This window comes from Mastacembelus armatus, chromosome 20 (assembly GCF_900324485.2).
Source record: "Mastacembelus armatus chromosome 20, fMasArm1.2, whole genome shotgun sequence".
NCBI classification, from domain to species: domain Eukaryota; kingdom Metazoa; phylum Chordata; class Actinopteri; order Synbranchiformes; family Mastacembelidae; genus Mastacembelus; species Mastacembelus armatus.
This window is the reverse complement of record NC_046652.1, coordinates 13,376,002-13,397,932: the sequence shown is the minus strand read 5'-3', so window position 1 is coordinate 13,397,932 and position 21,931 is coordinate 13,376,002. Positions and strand designations below refer to the sequence as shown.

The 21,931-nt window shown below is 37.2% G+C and overlaps 1 protein-coding gene across 2 annotated transcripts in view; it reads right to left on the bottom strand.

The window, feature by feature from the left end:
• Nucleotides 1-6,864: 6,864 nt before the first annotated feature.
• phex (phosphate regulating endopeptidase homolog, X-linked) overlaps nucleotides 6,865-21,931 on the bottom strand; it is a 25,321-nt gene continuing 10,254 nt past the window's right edge. For both annotated transcript variants that reach the window (XM_026291920.1, XM_026291919.1), the window contains exons 7-23: nucleotides 21,342-21,410; nucleotides 20,113-20,229; nucleotides 19,815-19,898; nucleotides 19,238-19,380; nucleotides 18,754-18,847; nucleotides 16,135-16,263; nucleotides 15,492-15,593; nucleotides 14,231-14,308; nucleotides 13,911-14,014; nucleotides 13,497-13,555; nucleotides 13,080-13,134; nucleotides 12,106-12,173; nucleotides 11,875-12,005; nucleotides 11,444-11,509; nucleotides 11,077-11,181; nucleotides 9,531-9,607; nucleotides 6,865-9,450 (exon numbers count right to left, since the gene is read on the bottom strand). In XM_026291920.1, coding sequence (XP_026147705.1) covers nucleotides 9,348-9,450; nucleotides 9,531-9,607; nucleotides 11,077-11,181; nucleotides 11,444-11,509; nucleotides 11,875-12,005; nucleotides 12,106-12,173; nucleotides 13,080-13,134; nucleotides 13,497-13,555; nucleotides 13,911-14,014; nucleotides 14,231-14,308; nucleotides 15,492-15,593; nucleotides 16,135-16,263; nucleotides 18,754-18,847; nucleotides 19,238-19,380; nucleotides 19,815-19,898; nucleotides 20,113-20,229; nucleotides 21,342-21,410 — 1,584 coding nt within the window. In that variant the 3' untranslated portion in view covers nucleotides 6,865-9,347. The remainder of the gene's footprint in view (nucleotides 9,451-9,530; nucleotides 9,608-11,076; nucleotides 11,182-11,443; nucleotides 11,510-11,874; nucleotides 12,006-12,105; nucleotides 12,174-13,079; nucleotides 13,135-13,496; nucleotides 13,556-13,910; nucleotides 14,015-14,230; nucleotides 14,309-15,491; nucleotides 15,594-16,134; nucleotides 16,264-18,753; nucleotides 18,848-19,237; nucleotides 19,381-19,814; nucleotides 19,899-20,112; nucleotides 20,230-21,341; nucleotides 21,411-21,931) is intronic.

Genomic DNA, 21,931 nt, shown 5'->3' with positions numbered 1-21,931 from the left:
CAAGTTTTGCCACTATCATCTCAAAAACATTGCCAAAATTAGATCCATTTTAGATTACAGGGACACTGGAACTATCATTCATGATCTTTGTTGAAATACCACTAGTACTTGAGTGATACATGAAATAGTGGCTACCATCTTGGTCAACTTAATTGCTGAAAATTTAGCGTCATTTTTATTTTGCCAAAATTGTTTTCCCATTTATATTGTAGTGACATTTAGATTCATGTATGTGATCATGTTTAGGCAACAGAAGCACTTTAGTCAAAATGAGGGAAAACACTAGGTTTTAGTTAAAATGTAAAGCTCAAACCCATCTGATCCACAATGATTGTTTTTTACTTGTGGTTTGTAGTTTTATATGTCTAATTTTTGCATATTTTAGGCAGATCTAAACGTACTGTGAGGACCTTTTTGGAACGGTTGGCCGAACCCTCTGTCAGACGCTCTCCACTGCTGGGAGAGCTTCGACCAGATCCTGAGGGAGGGTGAGGACACTGAGTACAAATGGACCATGTTCTCCACATCCATTGTCGATGCAGCCACTCAGAGCTGTGGTCATAAGGTCTCTGGTGTCTGTCGTGGTGGCAACCCCTGAGCCGGTGGTGGACACTGGAAGTAAGGGATGCCGTCAAGCTGAAAAAGGAGTCTTATGAAGCCGGACAGAATTTCTAGGTGCAGCCAAGGGAGACTGCACCTAGTTTGAAGGGAGTCTGAAGGGAGTCCAGGTCGGGGACCACAGGATTCCATCTCTGCTTTTTGCAGATGATGTTGTCCTGTTGGCTTCATCAAGCCACGACGTTCAGCATGCACTGGGGTGGTTTGCAGGTGAGTGTGAAGCGGTTGGGATGAGAGCCTTCAAATCCAAGGCCATAATTCTCAACTGGAAAAAGATAGCTTGCCCGCTCTGGGTTGGAGTAAAGATCCTGCCTCAAGTGGTGGAGTTTAAGTATCTTGGGGTCTTGTTCAAGAGTGAGGGAAACATGGCGCATGAGATTGACAGATTGATCGGTGCAGCGGCAGCAACAATGCAGCCGATCACTTTGGGATTGAATGTTATAAGGAACATTGTGGGGATCCTTGTGATTACAGGCAACTACTTGGTAAATCTGTTAATTGACACTGGTGAAAAAGTTGAAAGGATAGTGAAAGACTACTGAAAGCTTTTGCTTAAACAGCATGCACAGAAGTCATGGCAGGAAATAGTTCATCTATCTCACTTATTCTATAAAAACCCACACTGACATAAAATTGAAGGATTAAACATCTCATTGAATGGAAAGGTATTCTCATAATACAATAAGTGAACTTGAAGAAGAACGTGGGTTGTAAACTATTTTCACAAATGTATAATGGGTGGATTGTTTCTCATAATTGAGATTTTTTTCTAAGTCTTAAATAAATCATTCAACCCACCACAGCGTTACCACAGCGTAAACATTCACATGAAACTGTTGGTAAATTAGCCCACTGAGAAAAACCATATGCCTATAATCAACTTTTACAAGAAAAGATAGAAGGTGAAAAAAAACAAGTAAACCACCATCTGTATGCATGTTCATGCTATGTTAAGCCATTATTCAATTAAGCATCAATTAGCAGTTAATCCCCATTACCAGTCCAGTGAGACATGAGTGGTGAAGGAATGAATGAGTAAGCATCTCCTCAGGGAGAAAGAAAGAGCAGAATAGAAAATGAAAGACTGCAGAGACATATGGGGCTCGAGGCAGTTTCTGATAACAAAAGTACTAATTAGTGTTGCTAAATGATTTATAGAAATCAGAATAATGTGTGTGTGTGTGTAGAACAGAAAGTGGATGGTGGAGAAAATGAATGTCTCTTGACAGTATGCCCCTTTATGCCAGGCTATTTCTGCACCTACAGAAACAAAAGAATGAAAATTCTCCAAGGTTTAAAAACACTGGCCAAGAAATAGATGGACAACTGAGTAAGATGGTATAGGCATCAGAAAGAGCAGCTCTTCCAATTTTACTATTGACAGGCTGTCACTCTCTCTCTGTATTTAGACTGCACATTTCATTTGCCCCCTTGTTTGTCCATCTTCCCTCCATTATTAAAGAGAGCCACACTATGTGGGTGTATGGTGGATATTCATGAATAAGGCTTCTCCCTCTACATTCATACTCCTGCAAACTCACCCACCCTCCTTTTCTTCCATCCCTCCCATCCCCCAGTCCATCTGTTTTGGTGGAGGCCATCCATTAATAAAGAGTCTGTCCTTTCCTTTCTATTTCTCTTCCTTCTGTATTATTTATTTACCCATCTATTCCCAGTTATGGTTGTCAGATTGGGATGTGGTAGATCCACCTCCCTCTTGGATAAAAGCTAAGAAAATCTTTACTCACTTAGAATCACCAAACTTGATTTCATCCCAACACTTCACCTAAAAGTTATATTCAAGGGAAAAAAAAATCTACCAAAGTTTGAAATTATTTTAAACTAACATAATAATATGTAGAACAGGAAGCTCCTCTTCAAATCTGCCTGTTTATTTTTATACTCCAGCTAAGCATTAAAATGTGATGACTGGAGTTATTCACAGTCAATAAGATTATTTTAATTATAATCACTGTGACTTACTACTCACATTAAATCCTTCAAAAAACATCATAAATCATAGATGCCACAATAATAGACCCTATTTAAGTTACTTATGCTCAGTTTTCTAACAGATGCTTTTAACCAATGCAGTTTCAAAAATGGTCCAAATGGAACCAAAATGGTAGTTTCTGTGCATTTTGTACAGCTTCAAATACGTGATCAGTTTCAGTCTGAATTACAGGGTTGCCTCCATTGTGTTTTCAGACAGTTTTTCTTTCTAGAATTCATAAATATTGGGACGTCATATGCTCCGCTATGTTCACAAGCTAGTTGCTAAATTTGCTAGATATCCTGCAGATTTCTATCAGAGATTTTGTGCATTTATTTAATTATCTATCTATTAAGTGATAACAATTGCTGCCTACTGTTGGAAACTGGATTAATAAGAGCCAGGACTGAATTAAAACAATGGGCTAAAAGACAATAAAGGGCAGTGTAGAGCTCAAAGAAACTGCAGAGAAGAGTAATAAAAAATTATTACTAGGACCAGCATCTATCATTTTACGCAGCTCATTAATATTAAAATCTAGTAAAAATATCTTTCAGTTACACAGCAAATGTTCTTGAATAGAAAAAATGGATGGATTTAAAGGAGATTAAACACAGCTGTTCACTTCAATCTCCATTTGCCATCTTTATTTGTTGTAAACTTTCTCTACATGCAAGACACTAACAACTTAAAGACACCCAGCTCTTCCTTGACCGTCATTCCTCATTTCAAGTGTCCTCAGTGTCACTATTTCTATAAACAGAGTATCCATCTTGTTCTATGTTAGCAATCCCCCAATCTATCTTAATTTTCCTCTCTTCTCTTACTGTCTCTCTGTTATCTGCCTCTTCCTGGTGGTCAGCAGCATTCATAATTTCTAAATGACATTAGCTCATGAGGCCAGACAGGATGCTGTGAGTGGGGGTTGATGGAAGAGAGAGGTCATGGGTAGAGAAATACAGTAAAGTGGCCTTCATGGCCTCTTAGAGACTCCAAGATTTGATTACAGTTACAGGCCAGGAACAGACAAGATAGATCTACGTAAAAAAGCATGCTTCTCTTTCACGTGCATAATCACAGGAGAAGACGCCAGAAAAGAAATGATGTTAAGAGTGAGGCAAGCTTCATAGAGAAAACTGGGAGAGGCCTGATGACTTCAGTAATGCCTGAAGAAAACACAGTTTGGTAACAGGTCAGACTGTGATATCTGAGAAGAGCCACTTTCACTCACAGAAAGCTAAATTTAATCTGTGTGATTACAGGGTCTATCTGTAATCTGTAAACCACCTCAAAAAGGCTTGAAGGCATATTCTCCTGCCTTTGGTTGAACAGAAATGTAACTGTATGACTGCACAGTATCTGTGCAGATACCATGCAGGCTGTAGTTCTTGTGTGTGCATGATTTCTTTGACACCTGAAGGTTTTAGTGATTTGATGTGTTTCTGGACAGTTGTGTTGGGGGATCATTCACTTTTGCTACATCTTCAGCAGAATTTGGAAGATAAGGTTTTGTTTTTTTCTGAGCTGGGCATAAGACCATGTTTGGGAAACTGACCAAAAAAAGCTGTTGCCTTTTGAGCTGATGCTGCTGGCACTTGCAACTGCACTGGCCAATTACTGCTTGGTTTGACAGAGTTTAGCCTGTATAATGGGGGATGTGTGAGGGTGATCTGAAAAAAAAGTTTTTCAAATTATAAGTAAGCATTTTCTATACCACAGTAATGGTACATCTCCATATATACAGCACTTTAGAGTTAAAATAACCAGATGTCAATGTTTTTGGTAAATCCAGTGAAACAGTAACCACACTGCTGCAACAATCATGTCAATAGAGTTATAACAAAACAAATTATTTATCTGCAACATTGTTTACAATAACCAAATACAACCAAGATATGAGTGCAGGGAAGCAAAAGCTTAATGAATCTTAATGATCTTATACAGTGCAGTATTTCAACATAGTACCTTGTCCTAGAAGGCTCCTATCGGCCTGCATTTTGTTGGAGTACTCATTTGGAAAACATTGGGATTTTGATTTTTTTTTTAAATTCTCAAGTATGGACAAAAGCTTCTATTCATACGTAAACCTTCATTGCAGATTAGATTTTTTTTCTTGGTTGAACCTTTAGAAGCAGGAAAGATATAAATCATGCGCTTGAAGTATATTTTATGAATCAGTCTCCACAAAATTGCTCCCTGTACCTTTTGTACCAAGTAATTCTTGTGGTCCGTGTTTACACCAATGTAGACTGATTTATTAATTGCATGCAGAATGATGCTGGACCCAAGGAACAAATCAGTGGTTTAATCACCTTAGCTTTCAACCTGGATAATAAAGTAGATTAATCACAAACTGATGAAGTAATGGAACAAAGTCAGGACGTAGTTTATTATTAAATGTTCCAACATGATAGAGCATTGAGGCGTAGCTGTAGGGAGTGCTTCTTGCATTAGTGCCGGATTAGCATTGCTGACTGCAGTATGGTTTACAACTTTTTTTAAATGGCTTTGTAGAAAATTCTAATTTATTTCAAACTTCCCTAATTCCAATAAATTTGAGAATGCCTGCAGCTTTCCAAATAAACACAATTTTTACATGAATCCTGTCAAATTCTTGTTTCTAAGTCAGGGTTAATCAAACTATAGCACCAACACAGGGGCATAAAAATTAATGAACACAACTGCATAACAGCTGGACACACTCATGGCATTCTCTCTACATCGGATGACAAATATTTAGAAAGCTCTTCCCAACACTATTGCAGGAGTTCCCACAAATGTGTTGCACTTGTAGGTTGCCTTGCTTTCACCCTCCTGTCCAGTTCATCCCAAACCTGCTCGATGGGGTTTAAGTCTGGAGACTGAGCTGTTGTGACTTTGGGTCTGCCAGACCTCTTCCTGTCAGTTTCCTCCAGTTTCCAAATGCTTTTTGATGGTGTAAGAAACTGTAATCACTGCCAACTTGGCTTTCTTTGCAAATTCTCTAAAGGAAAGACCTACACTTTGAAGGATGATGATGGTCTGTCTGTCTTCCTTTGTTAATTGCTTTTTTCTTGCCATTATGAGAGCAATATACTACTTGCTGCAGAACAGTACTGTCCAAATATTTCTTAGAGGGTGTAGGAACACAGTCTGCTTCAAAACTGCTTTTATACACTGGCTGTAGGAATAGTTAGCATCAACTTTTAAGGCTTCATTTATTTCCAATGCTGCAGAAATTTTTATAACAAAAAAATATACATTATTTTTCAGTTTTTGGTAACCTAAGCTGTTTTTTTGTAACTCTGACTAGAGCTAAAAACAGACTGTTGGAGGAGGTGATTGGAGGGTGTTGTAGAAGAGTAACAGTAAAAAAAAAAAAAAGCATGAAAAAAAAACAAAAAATGTTGTTTAATCTATTTCCTAGTTACATCAGTGGTCGAACCTGCCAATGATAATGAATGCTAGAGTGTAAGAATAGCTGCCAGTGGCCTAATGCATGACAGTGCTTATACATCTAGTAGAGGAAGACCTTTGGTCATTGTCATCCATCTCACAGTCCCTTCTTTCATGTTGTAATCATCCCAGCTCCTCTTAAAAAAAAAAACACACATATTCTTGTTTACATCACTTCAGACCATCATATTGACTTTCGTCCTTTTCCCTATCCCTTCCCATTACTTCAACCTAGACCTAACCTTAAACCAAGCTGCCACTCTAAAATTTATTGATTCACAATTTAATGATTTTGGAAACTTGCTTATTTTTTGAAGAAGGAAATCCAGTCTCCATAGTGTAAACAGATTGATATTCCTGCATTTAGCCCACATGCTCGCAATTATAACAGACCATGGCAATGAGCTCTTTTTCTAGCTAGTGTTCATTGGTGAGAATGCCACTGGTGTTGCCACAGATACAAGTCATTAATGTTACCCCCTGCCTGGCACTGTCGGACAAACTGAAAGACACAACCACACACACACAAACACAGCATCAAGTCTAAGAGTGGCCTGTATGAACACAGTATAAGTTGCCATGGGAACGCCATACATTAATGAATGCGATATGACGTGTGTGTGTGTGTTAACAGCTGGCCTGGAGGAAAATCAATAAATGGACATGCTTTCACATGCAATCGCAACCTCTTTATGTCTTTTGTTGTCCGTTCATCACCACCTTCTATTGACTGTCTGACAGCTTTCTTCATTATTCCCTGTCACACTAATTTCCCAGCTCATCTTATCAATCACAACAAAGTTAAAAGGTGAAGGAGCCACATAAAGTCTGGGTTTTATTACAAGACAGAAGGAAGCACAAGCAGATATATAAACATGGTGAACCATGATCACAACATACAAACACAAATATGTACTAGAACAATGTAAGTTGTGCATTAAAAATGATTATTGAAAAAAAAAATGCTGATAAAATGTAAATAAAAAAATTAGTATACAGATAAATTAATTAGTAAAGGAACAATATCATATCTCTTGTAAATGTTGACTTTGTTCAATCTATATGTGCATCCATGTAGATATATGTTGATGTAGGAGGGCAGTTACTTGTAATTTCAGGTATATAGTTATTTTTGTGAAACACAATTAAAAAAAATATCCCAGTTTATACCATTAACAGCCTTTTATCAAGTCTTATGTCACCACATTACATCTTTTACTCTTCCATATAAACAGGTCATGGACAAGCTAATGTTGCTTTTGTTAGTTACACTAGGCAGCTTAATTAGTTATGTAACAGCTATACCAGGATGTTAATGCGGTGAACCATAAATACTTACTGATAACTAACCTCAATGGAACAACAACCTAATAAACTGACAGATGAGTGTATATGCAGATGGTGACCTGGGCAGTTTCCTGATAATCAATCTTAATAGGGTTTTTAAATAGCATTTCAACACACAGTGCTGGAAATGTTAATAAAAACATTTGCAAGTTTGCTTATTTACCCTTCTGGTATATAATACATTAAAATACAGTACATATGTAATAAAGTATAAGTGTAAACAACACAAAGAAATGTTTCAGCTTGCTGTCCTCCATAATTCATGTTATTCAGTCAAACTTTCTATAATAATAATAATAATTTTCAGACTGACTATATATATATATATTTAGGCAAGCAGATGGACAGGGAGAACCACAATGACAATAAATCTCAATAAAAGCTAATTTTTGATTAAATGATGTCACTTCACAAAGAACATCAGAGTTCATGGTAAAATATAGACTTAAAAACTAACAAAAACAATAAAAACCTAAACAAATCATGTAGTTTGTTTCCTACTGGGGTTTCTTAACCCTTACATACTGTTCATATCCCATGCCTTCCCAGTATGGTCTGGCTGAAAATTGACCCGGGCCAAGAACACCCTCATAATAAGTGTCTATGCCAAATTATGAGCCACAGGTCTTTTTAAAATGTATTAATAGACTCTCTGACATTAATAAATGAATGGTTAATCTTTAAACAGTGTTTCAGAGAGCAGGGAGAGTATTTGTTTTAGGTGTAACACCACTCGTTTTTAGATAAAAACACACAATGTGATGTCCTGTTTTACCTACCTGTCTTTTACCATACACTGAGTGACTCAAATGTCAGCTCAGGCACCTTTATGAGCTTATGACCCCCCAACCCCTCTTTTTTTTTTATCTCTCTTGATTGAATAAATTAATGTTGTTATTTTTTTTTGCTACATTGCAGGTACTTGCCTTAGCAGGTTCAGGTCTCATGCCTGTGTTAAGATAATCTTAGACTCTTACAACAGGCAGGACTCTCCTGTTAATCTATAATAATTTCAGCTACATTGCTTTGGGGAAACAATTCTTAAGCTTAATAAAGTTCATAAGAACATTTTAGCCTTAAGATGCTTTTGGGAAAAACTGATTTAATATATTTCTGCTTCCCACAGAAAAATAGTTGTAGTCCTTTAACATTTAGACCACCTAGTCCTTTAATATACATACATTCATTATTCTCAGAACAAAGGCTCAACTTTTATCTAGTCACACGTACATATACAGTAAATACGTTCCTTTATAAAGGAGTAACATTTTCATAATCCATAATCTATGGCCCATATCAAATGGTTTCAGCCATAATTTGTGCAGTAACTACACAAATGTCTAGTTACTAGAAAATAATGTGCAAATGTACCATATTTTCCGGACTATATGTTGCACTGGAATATTAGTTGCTTTTAGCAAAAACATCTGCAGTATGTAGTATGGCTCTTTCTTTTGGGTGGCATTTATACTTGTATTACACTAGTAGTTAGAGTTCAGCATGATCATAAATGTTTTTACTTTTTCAGCGGTACATTATTATCTTCAACCGAGCCAAGACTGCCATATAATGCTAGTGACTACTCGACAAAATGACCGTAAATATACATATATAAGTCCCTTCGCTATATAAGTCACACTACAAGTTAGAGGAGTACAAAAAGTGTGACGTACAGTCCGAAAAATACAGTAGCTGTGTAAAAAGTTACACATATTTCTTCTGTAACAATAAACGATGACAAATAAAAAATGAATTCACTCTCTGCAATTCTTCAGTCTTTTCCAAACATGTCTGTGTGTTAGGATTTATGTTTTTGCATTAACAACTTTGCTTCATTTTCCATTGCTCCCATATTATGTAAACTATGTTGGCAAAGTCCAGCCACATCAGTCTTTTCAACAGATGTCCTGCTGACAGCCTATGGTCTCATTCAGGATCAAGCTTAGGTCAAAGGTCACCACACCCGGCAAGACTGTGCTGCTCGATTCATAACTGCTGACTCAGGACAGTTGAACACTTTCCAAAACTCTTCATAGTTACTCATGGCTCCTATAACTCTGCAGAGCAACAGTAATGGTGAAAGTCAGATTGTTTGGGGTATATGTGTATTCATCAGTGTGTATGCATGTGTGCTGACCTGTATTCTGGTGGACTGTGGGCCCCACTTTGGATCTGGTCTCTGGCTGCTTCTGGTCTGTATGAGTTACATCTTACCTGTAGAAAGTACATTGGATGATTGATTATCTGTGTGTATTAAGGGTTTGTTTAGAAGCCACAGGTGACACTGACAGCTTCATAATATTGTACAGGTGCCACTCATGCTGCCAAAACAGCTCAGACCCTCCACAAGACCTCCATACAGGGCAAGCAGCGACACACTGTATGTACTGCTGCTTGATTATCACAGACATCGAAGTCTTTCAGCTATTTGCACTACAGTGGCTCTTCTGTGGAACAGCCTTGTTTTCCTTCCTAGGACCAGTTTTGGTAAATACTGATCACTGCATACTCTATCACCACAATTTGCCCATTGTCAGACTTCAGTAAATGACTGCATTTGTTGCCCAATATATCCCAACAAGTGCCACTGTAACAAGATAATCAATGTCTAAATGTTGTGACTAATCAATGTATGCCTGTCAATGGGACTGGCACACTGGTATTTATCGACGATTTCACTGCTGACAAAAGCAAAAAAAAAGAATGCATGAGTCTACAGGAGCATTTCTCCGATTCAGACAAAAGCCTCAAAATCTAATGCATCAAAATTAGTTGAACATGTCACCGTTCAGCAAGTCAACAATCTTATTTGTCCAATTCCTTGAAATCACAAAAGTGTGAAACTATGTGCTTAAGTGCTTTTGCCACAGTGATTTCTATATTGACGTAAGCCTATCCAAATTAGAACTAAGAGTTTGCACTGCCTAGTAATGAAAAACTGTAGCACCATTCACTGTTGGATTTATCTCGCAGACCTCCCTTCATTAATAGTTCAGGACCCAGGTGGACCATTATTAGCTCAGTAATAGACTGCAGCAGTGATGATGACCAACATGTGTGGTTTTTACTGCATGGGCTACCATAACAGATTCCTAAAGTACATCTTATATGGAAATACCAGCACACTAGTTTTGAACTACAAACAAGAAGGTAGAGCAATAGCCAATGATTATTTTCATAAATTATTAATTTGCATTTTCTTATAACTCAATCATTTTCTTTAGTCATGGGACGTCTTGTGCTGCCCAACCAACAGCACAAAAAACTTTCACTTTACTATTATGTATGACAAGTATTAGCGAACATGAAATTTTATTACCAATTAATTTTGCGTTGATCAACTAATCAACTCATCACTGCAGCTCTAAACTAACATAAGAAAAACAAAAGACTGTTAAAGATGCAGCTTAAACTATTACAATTTGTATGAAGAACCAAACAAATCTGTACAACTATGTCAGTAATACCATCAAAATACTGTAGATGAGGCAGACCTCGACACTTTCTGATTAAACCGAATATGAAAGTGCGTCCAACCTTTTAATTTAGAAATGTACCAAATGAACATAGGTTCACAAAATCCAGTGTTTTCAGAAATGTCACAAGAGCCGCACAGAAAAGCTCTTACTGGCGAAAGCAATTGCATTGTCAGCTCGGCAGCAATAGTTGGTCTATGTCCTTACATGTGCATAGCTCAGGAAGAAAAGTTGGTTGTTGTTCAGTCCTAATCCAGGCAGCAGAGGCTCCTCCACACCACCTCTGCTCTCATCTACCCACCGCCTGTATGCCTACACACAAATGGAAAAAAGAACATTTTCACACCTCGACACTCTTTTTTTTTCTCACAGGGGACATTTTTAGTGGTTGCATACAAGTGCAATTAAAAAAAAAAAACGCGTGTATCTATGTAACTAATAATAAACACATGCCAAACTAGTAACAAGTACGTCACTGCTGTTTATTCATGCTGGATCAATGACAATTAAATGCAATAAAATCATAATTAATGTTCGTAATTTTCTTTTTTTGGGGTGGGGGGGTAGAGAATACCCTGTATGCTTCTCTTAATCCTCCATTGTCTGCTATATTTTCTGCCAGAGTCCTTTTGCCTCGCACCTATAAAACAAGATGTAAAATAATGTGATAATGCAGGCATACTAAATGTGCACACAAAATAGAGACAGTTATGTTTTGGAAGCATCAGACATCTGTTTGATAAATTTTCTTTTTAGATAAATTCTTGTCAGATGAATTCAACAATAAATGAAACATAAAGGGAGAGTACAGTCAGAAAATGACAATGAGTGCCCAACACAAAAGAGAGAGTAAGAATGATGAAGGTCACTCTACTTCCATTTAAAATGTATAGGTTACCTTGGGAACCTTTTAGGGGAGTAACTTCAAATGTGATTTGGGGATCCTTTTAAACTTTACTTGTTCAGCCACTGTGAAGTGAGTAGATTCAAAATTTGGTTTCTTACATTTAGACCTGCCTCCTTCCAGTGGTATCTGTTATACTGATCAATCATACACTGAGTCTTTTCATTGAAGGCTGTTACAGATGAATTGCTCCACCATTGGTCTAGGTTGCCGTTCTTGTCATACTTGCGACCTGTGTAGAAAAAGCATTACATAAATTGGTCCAGTCCAGTGGTGATTAGAGTGAGTTATTTTGGCGCTTGCTCAGCTCAGTATTGGAAATCAGTGTTTACCATTATTGTCAAAGCCATGGGTTAACTCGTGTCCAACTATCACTCCAATGGCTCCATAACTTAAAGATCTGGAAACAGACACAGAGGGGAGGAGGGTTAGTCACATGGAACAAAACCTGAGGATAAATATCACAAATGATGGTTTGAAAACTTTGTAAAATATACTAATAAAGACATTTTCAGATGTTCTGAGTGGCAACACCAGATTTCTCACAAAATGTGACTGGATCATTTATGGCAGATTCAGGATCAGTTTACTATAATAGATTGTTAGTGTATGATGTGTAATGACATTGGCTCCAGGTCAGGTGCATACAATTTCAACCCCTTTTAGAAAAAAAAAAAAAAAAAGTGTGAAACTATGATATGCCAAGACTATCATATAGACTTGGTGTGCCAAGGCTATTGTAGGCAATTATTTACAATAATATAAAATATGGTACAAATACAATTTATTGTACGCCCAAGTCTCAGCCACACCCGCATTTCAAACAGCAAAAACTACCAGGAAGAAGTAAAAATACAGCAGAACATACAGAAATGCAGAAATAAGCTTAAGGAGCTACTATAATTTATTAGCACTAGTATAGTCACATTAGAGGCACAAATAACTTTCACATTTTGGTGCGACTGAGTCAATGCTGTAGTCAGTACTGTAAACGTATTGCATTTCTATGTATCAAACTATTTACAAGTCCATACTTTAGTTTAAGAATATAGTATAAACTGCCTGTTTACATGCACAGTAGTTTCATTAAGAAATTTACTTGAACTTCCATTTGAAAAGGACAAGATTCTTAAAGGAATAAATTATTTCTGACTTTAGAAGAAAAGAAAATTATATTTTATTATTCTGCATCCTGCAGTTTTTATTTTTGGTTTTCTCTTAGGAGGCTAATGACAAAAAACCATGAGATATTAGTATTTCTTTTGGTCAATGTGTCACATTTTTTCCTATTTTCACTTTATCTCACCTGGGATACTCTTTTCCCCAGAAGAACGGTTTTTGAAGCTCTCCAGCAGGAAATCCTAAATGAGAAAACAAAAAAAAGTTTTATTTTGTGTGTCTCTGTTCCTGCCCAGGCAAAACTTATTCCTTGGGTCATTTTCAATTGCATTTCCTTCCATCTTAGTGTGAGTTTTTAGGGGGAAAAAAGTTTTTTTTATTACTTATTCTACAATGACCACCTGCATATGCAATCAGTTTGTTCTTGAGGTAAATGCTGCACTGTAATCCCTACTCAGCCATTTTAGGAAAATGATCATTAAAAAGAATATCCTTGGCAGATGCTTCACTGAAATGACTGAGGTGTAGTGTCTGGAGAATACTGCCTAAAAATGTAATTAAAATTATGTTAAGTGGGCATCTCAGTAATAGTCGACTAACTTACTGATTTGATTTGTAGAAGAACTGTAGAAGGCATTCACAGTTGTCGGGTTTGTAAACCACCTAGAAAAAGCACATACACACATTATGGTGTTAAGTTAAAAGTGGGTTTCCAGTAATCAAAGAGCATAGCAAGAGCACCAGTCAAACCTCAAATAGTGTAGAAATGTAGAAAAGATAATGAGAATGTTTTCATTTCTGTTTGCTTAATGTACAAATCTAGGGAAGATACAAGCTCCTCATTGCACCACACATATCTTTTTGTGTAAGTCAGATCATCTGTTTAACAACACAGCAACTTCCCCACTTCAAACGTAAAAACATTTTTGAAATTTTCCAGAATTCCACATTAATGAAAGATCAGGTCATGAAACCTGCTGGATGGAAACTCATGTATAGATAAGGCTTCTGTACTCACTCCGTGCGTGGCACACTCTTTCGAAGCCAGGCAAGATCAGATTGGGCAATGAACCTGAGAGTCTGCATTACATTTCCATAGTAGTCCGTCTCATTGAACTCTAGCTGAAATGCACACAAATGCAAATACAAAGTGTTAAGCATATTTCAGAAACAAATTTCAAACTTAATCTGAGGTGTGCAAATATACCGTATGCAATATTTGTTTTAACTGTGAAGATTTTATAAATACAGTTTGAACATACTAACATGTTAGTAACATATTTTGTTACTTTCTGTATTGTCTATCTTAGAGCAAACGTACATCAGTGTTACACAAACCTGCTTTAAATCTTCATTGAGGTAGGTGTCATTCAGAATGAACTCAGGGTAGCCAACCTTAGCCAGTACTGCGTGAGCCTTGACAGACAGCAACATCAGAGGTTAAACAGACTATTAAATAATCATAAACTGATTTAGCAGACTTTTATTTAGAGTCACTGATAGTGAGTGCAATACAATTAAAATCTATTATGAGCAACAAGGACTGTGAGAGCCTGAGGCCCTCAAACAAAGCTCAAGGTGGATCTGGTTGTTTGACTGTATCGAAAACAGTCATTGTATGAAATTTAGTGGGTAATGAGCAGTTTGGTTCAAGGAGAAAAGTGCTCCATGAAAGGTACAAATACAGTTTTATCAATGGTGGTTGACTTACAGAAACAGTAACATGAAAAACAGCACAGTCCTGTTAAATAAGAAATGTGAGCCCTCGGTTTATAGCTAAAGACAGTGGAAGAATTTGAAAGATAAGTGACTTGTTTTCTCCAAACAAAAGCCAAAGGTACTAATTTTTCTGTAATATGAGTCAAGTAAAGGCAGAAAATTCTCATATTTGAGAGTCTGAAAGAATTTTGGCGTTTTTGCTTAAAAACTGATTATTAACCAATTGATAAAACGTTGCTGATCAGCCAACAAATGAGTCGACTAATCACTGTATCTCTAATGAATACACATGAGAAAACGGGAGGGAGTAGAGTCCACAGTTGCAGCCAGCTTACAAGTGGGGAAATAAACCGAATAAATGATATACCAAATTACATATGGTGAAATGGGTCATTTATAATAACAACTCCAAAGACAATTACTAAGCAGCTTTTTGGCTTTTTGCAGTGCTGTTTAAATTCACTGCTCTTCATCAGTTCTCTTTCCAACAAGAGCAGGAATGAAATAAGGTCTGTTGTTTGTCTGTTGTAATGTTTACAAGCATGAAAAACTCTCTCTCTTTTTTCCATCTCTCTTTCATATCCACGCATACTGTTGTATATCGTCTATCCTAATTGCTCATGAAAAGTACTGCATGTTTTCTTGATATTTACATTTACATATACCCTATGAAGACTGAGTGGACAGTCTCTGAGGTGAACTGAAAAGGTAAGAAAACCCATTTCACACAGCAATTTAGCCTCTGAATGTGTGTCTGTGTAACAGAAGTTTTTATTACGTTATTTATTGTATATGAAAGCGAAACCTGCCCAACCAACTCAAGCCTGTCTCCAACCAAAGAAAACAAAAGCCCAGTGCAATCATGACTGGCTTTTCATGCCTTGTCTATGGCTCTCGTTTTTGTTTGTTGATCCATCCAGTCGTTCTCTTTTTCCAGCATGTCGATGAATGCCCAACGAACACCCTCGATGAGCTCCTCCATCTGACACACAAAAGTAAGCACAGAAATGAATGCACAATACAGGAAGTGACCGAGGATTAATGCAATGATGATGTTCATTAAACAGATAAACATGCATGCACTCATAGATGTACTTGAATGTCTCTCTTTGTAGGGAGTGAGGCTATCTAATGTGTTCTCAGAATACCCTGAGAGGGCTGTTACATAACACCAAGGTTGCGACGTGATGTTATGTTTAGTTAAAATTAGTGGTTAGGTTGCAGTTAAACATTTATTTTATTGGAAATGTTTTGTATATTACGTTAATCAGTGTCCTCACAAAGATAGAGAAACAAGTATGTGTCCACAGTACAAGAAAAACCAAAGTGCTTAGTGCATAAACACGCACACCTGTACATGACACACATTAAAACATTAAATATCTCACATCATGTCCAGACAAAACACACATGTCCTACATACACACATTATACATCTGAACAAATGCAAAAATAAAACACTTGACCGAAGAGATAGGACCGTGATGTCATGTTAGAAACACAGACATAAAACATACACACACCATGTGTTTCTTGTCCTCCTGGAAGTATGTGTTGACAAAGAGGCGCCCAGTGGCATAAACAAGAGAGTTCTCAACATAGTTGACACACTTGTCCCAGCGCGGAGTCAGAGAGGTGGCTCCTGTGGTTACCTGATGTGGGTGCAAAACACAGACATGTAAGATGACAAAAAAAACCCACTAACTTCTAAAATTCAAACACAGCTTCAATGTTGAAGTCAGAACCCCATATTAGTTCACATGAAGGTGGGAGGTTTCAAGACTTTAAATTATAATGGTCTCTAATATATGGTGTGATTCATTTGAAGCTCTCTGCACAGTCTTAAAAATAGAAAACCATAGTAGTCAAAATCATAAGTTTCCTAGCACTCTAATTACTGTCATAAAACGTTTTGACCTAAAAATGGAGTTTGGAAAAAGTTTTTATTTGAGTTTTCATTTTGAGAGATTTTAAGCTATACTTATGGAAGATGTATTATTGAAATCTGTATGTATAATGCTAGGTGAAGCTCATTTATAAACCTCATTTATATCTATTTTTATAGAAGTTCTATTATTCCTTCCTTTCTTATTGTTTAAAGATCCATTAGCTACACATTCTTTATTTATTCTTTCTGGATGTTTTCATTTTTTCTTATGGTTTACAGAGAGACAGACAGAGGGGGCAGCCCTGTAACACATGTCAGCAGCTGGACTCAAACTGTCAACAGTCACGCAGGCACTGTGCCATGAATGTATTAAGAACAATTGTGCTCAAGTTTATGGCGTACCACCAAAAAGCACAGCTATGAGGGTAGCTCATTATGGTTATACAGCAAGAAGTGTGAGTAATGACTTTGAACACCCAAAGATCTTCTTCCTGGAATGAAGGGGCACAAATAAGCCAGTTGTCCAGCCACAAAGATACACATCTGGTGAAAACGCATGGGGCCAGAGAGCCTGAACAGGGGGACAGCAAACCGATATGTCTGCATATGAAAGAAAAAGCACAGAGACTTCCTGTATTCCGGGAGAATAGAAACATGAAACAGTACTCATCTCTAAGATCTATTGAGGTGAACCAGTCTGTCTGACTGGCTGCCTGCAGAACAACGTCGCTCCACGTCACCTGACATGGGGTGGCCTTCAAATATATGTTCAGGTGCCCTAGCATTAATATTGGCCTGAACATACAGTCTTTTTTAGGCATGTATGTTTTTTTTTTGTTTTTTTTAGCAGATCCCTCCTCACTGAATCAGAATGGGAAGAGGTGCAGCCAGGTGTCCAGATGAGCCATGGACTGTCAAGTGGGGATGCAGGACACACCCACCGCAATAAGAGTGCAGAGAACAAGAATCGACCCAGCCATCTTGCTCTCCCTCTTCTGCGCAGTCAGGGGTCTGCCCCATCTGTAGGATGCCCTCTGCTCCTAATAGCAAAGGCAGGTTCTGTTTCAGTGGGGGGACAGTGGTGAATTCCCCAACCATCAAGTTTGGCACCTGGTTGACCGAGGAGGAGGTGGAGACTGGAGCCTTCAGCCTGGTAGCCTCTCCTCTTGCAGCCAAAAGATAGGTGGTGTTGGGTAAACAGGGCCAGACTGGCACACAGTGCTTCGAGCTGTAGCGGTCAAACTCAGGTAATTCCTTCAGTAAATCACACAACATGCTAACAGCAGCCAGCCACTGCTCCAGCTCCCCAGCGGGAAGAGAGTGAGGAGGAGACAGCTGAAGGTGGGATCATCCAATAGCTTGAGCACCTACTTGGTTTCTTGTGCCAGAGTGGTAAGTGACTCCAAATTTTCCCTTCAGTGGGCTAGTGTGAGGACATGTTAGGACCCATAGTGATAGGCCAGCAGGTTGCACACCAATGACACAAAACTGTTAAGATTTCAGCTAAGACTAGCTTTGAGCCAAGACTGCCTTTTGGACAGATTGTCCCAACCAGGCATCCATAGGATATCACTAGGAAGCAGGATGTGGCAGGAGGAGCTTTTTTTCAAGCAATCTGTAACACTAGTTTTGAAAAGAGCTGCTGTATATGAACACAGTTTAATGCCAAAATTCCACTTCTCTCCAACCTAAAAACATTTTTCCCATCACGAAATTTTCCTCTTTTCATTTTTTTTATTTAATTTAATTATTCAGTTGTATAAAAAGTATATTTGCATTTCCCATCAGAAACCTCTAAATGCTGTTTCAGCTCCATTTACAATGCCAGGAAGAGAAATCAGGAAGAAAAATAACTAACTCTTCATTATTTAAAATTTAAACGAAATATATAATTATTAGAAATATTAGAATTCTAAAATATGTACCAAACTAACCCTGGATTGTCATCCATCCACCCACCCATCATCTATACCCTCTTACTAGAGTCTATCCCAGCTCTCTTTGGGTGAAAGGTAGAGGTACACTCTGGACAGGTCCCTGGATTGTAAAACTTGAAAGTTTTTCATCTAGAGTGCAAGAAGAATATACCATTGCACTGAGAATTAGAGTAAGCATGGAATGTAGTCAAATGAACTAAAGCCAATTCTTTCTGTTTATATTAGAGATACATAGTCTAATACAAACTAAACTCCTGACTCTATGAAAACTTAAACAAACATAGGCATGAGTTTTGTAGCATGCTTTCTGTACCAACCTGAGCATAGTCGAGGTATCTGTAAAGAAAACGGCGGCTCAGAGTGGTAATCCTGGAAAAAACTGTTCTCCATTGTACATAGTTAGCCACAGTCCTAGAGAGAGAGACGGACATTAATGAAATGTCTACATGTTAAATAATAAATATAATTACAATGACAGACAGAAGCCCCGCTGGGCCTCATCTACAGTATGTGTGTGTGTGTACTTATATGGCTATACACTGTGAGGACAAGTTTGCGGTACAGTAAATACAAAGCGAATGTGGACATTTTATAAAAGAGAGGACCTTTGAACTGATTCTCACAATCTAAAGGGCTGTTTTAATATTAAAAGTCGGCTTCAGGTTTAAAGTTAGAATTAATTTTGTTTGGGTTAGGTATTAAGTTGTGATCGTTATGGTTAAATTAAAGGCCTAGGGAAGGTTTTATCAGTCAGTGAGTGTCCTCACAAAGATAGCTGTACAAATGTATCAGTGTGTGTACCTGGGATCTGTGGCATCAATGAGCTTGAAAAGGTCCTTAAAGTATTGCGGTGCTCGGACGATGACAGGCTCAGCAGAGGAGATGGACCTAGCTGGGTCGGTCTTAGACTCCACCACAGCTCTTACAAAACCCAACCAGTCAAACTTATGGAGACATGTGGGTTACATAAATAACATATAAAAACAAAAACAAAAAACAAGTAAGACAGAAATCTATTTTTGTTGACTGATGATGGAAAACAGTTATTATTTGTGCTGAAACACTGAAATTCTCAAATAAATCGCATTATTCTCATCAGTCGAGAAGAAAGTTGAAACAGTGTTGATAATTACAACAGGAGGAACAAATAAGCTTAAAATTCTGTACTGTAGAAGTACTCAGATCATTTATTTAAAAAATAAGGCCAATCATTTTTTATGTATCTGTATGACAATTGTGAGAAATAACAGAAACACTACAAAATCACCAGTCTTATCTTTGAAATAAAGCAGTGAGACTTATATGTGACCATTTTGTTCTAAACAAGTTTTTGTGGTATTTAGATTGTTGTTTGTGTGTCTGTATATATTTAAAATACCTGTGGTATTGTGCGCTGTAGGCGAGAGAGTGTGTATTTGTTGTACATGTTCTCACTTGTACGGTTTTCATAGGGAATCAGGATCTGCAGACACAATGAGCAATGTTACACTGTCAAGACTGATCTTAAATGTATACATAAAAAAATCTCCCTTAATATTCATGACACATAAATCAATGTAATATTTCATGGCTAATACAGTTTGTGAGGTTGTAATTAGGTCCAGAGCCATGGAAACCAGATCGAATCATTTCAATATATTAAGTGGGATTAAATTTATCAGATGTGATGTCTTTACCTGAGCCAGTTTGGTCTCGAAGGCGAGAGCCTTTTCCATCTGAGCCAGTGCTGCTTTATGTGGAGCGCCCAGCATGACGGCTGTATCGACCATCAAACTCAGCAAGGCTGCACGATACTAAAGAGAGCAAGATGGGCAGAAAAAGGCAAGAAGGCAAATGTCATTTATACTTTTACTGCTGTAAGCTACAGAACTACTGAACATCAGTGGTTATCTGACTTAAATTCATGCCTTAAATACATCCATCCTCAGATACTATTTCGTTCCAATATCAATATATTACATTACAATAACCACTATATGACTGCCGCTGTAACGACACTATTTTAATACATACATTTTTTGTTCAACATAGAAAGTTTCTTGTAGGATCCAATGATCAAGGAGAATTTTGTATCCAATGATAATGAGAAAATATGTCAAATGAAATGCAAAATCTATTATGCAGCAATAAATATATAGTAAATATTTATTAATTTATTAATATATGTTCAAGGGACAGATATGTAGCAGAAAAAAATAAGCTAGGCTCAAATGTTTATACCCAAAGGAAGTATTCTCTGCAGGTAAATCTGATATCAAAATACATATAAAATTACACAACACGAAGAATTTACAGGAAAAAGGTCATCATGGATAAAATCTCACATGTTCACTTATCAAAAATGATTTCTCTTTAATTTTTACTTAGTTGTGTTAGTAATTTTTCTAAAATAGTTATTGTTATAAAAGTACCACGAGTAAAATGAAAAAAAAAAAGAGATCATTAGGAAGTTTACAAATGGTTAAGAAAAGATGAACTAATATTTAGACAACACAGGTTTGAACACAGATTACAGTATATATTGTTAGCTTCTCAATAGAAAGTAGAGGGTTTTCTAAATCATGTCAGTGCAGTATGCGGGTAGATGCAGAGAACAATACTGATTGTGAGAGTTTTTCCACATTGTCTTTTTTAATTCAGGCCTAATGAAGTGTCTGTTAGTGAAGAACGTGGTATCCTGGGTTACAATTTGTTTCTTTGAATTATGGCTGTCTGGCGTTTATGAAAATGTTATGTCTGGAAAGAAGTGAATAGTCAGATATAAAAAAAACAATATTAACTACTGATTCTTTACATAGTTGAAATCCTTTCCTGTAATAATTTGTCACCTAAGCAGAAAGGAAATAGCTCCTGCAAAAAGAGGCGTTTTTAGATGACAGGCAAAGGAGCTGAAAGACAAACTCACCGCCAGAGCAGAGGAAGTGTTGGTGATGTAGTCTTCCCTGGAGGGCAGAGACAAGGACGCTTGATCAAGCTACATAAAGACAAAGAGCACAAGTTAAAGTCAGCTGCTTTTTGCAGCACTGAACCTCACACAGCACATACAACAAACTATTTGAGTGCTATTGTGATGAAAAAGCCTCACTGCTAATTCAGGTAGTCATGCAAATTCTACAAGTGCGTTTATTTTTCTGATCACACTGTAAATCTGATTCAGTTCCTAATGACACAGTTTACATTTTACATTAGTTACATCATAACTAATTGTACGAAGTTTAAAAATAACAGTTTGTGGTTTACTGGGGAGGTTATGTGTCAGCCTTTGCCTTTTTGACAAAGTTATAACTTGGAGCTCTAGTACATTATGATTTGTTTTACAGACACAACAACAAATTGATTGACAAAATAGTCATATTCTAATTATGAGTGATTAAATGATTAAATGTTAGTTGTAGCCTGACTAACTTAAAAAAACCTAAAATGTCAAACCTAATATTTATTGTGAAACAAAAAACATGCATCCATACATAAGCCTAAATAAAAGCAAACTGCAGA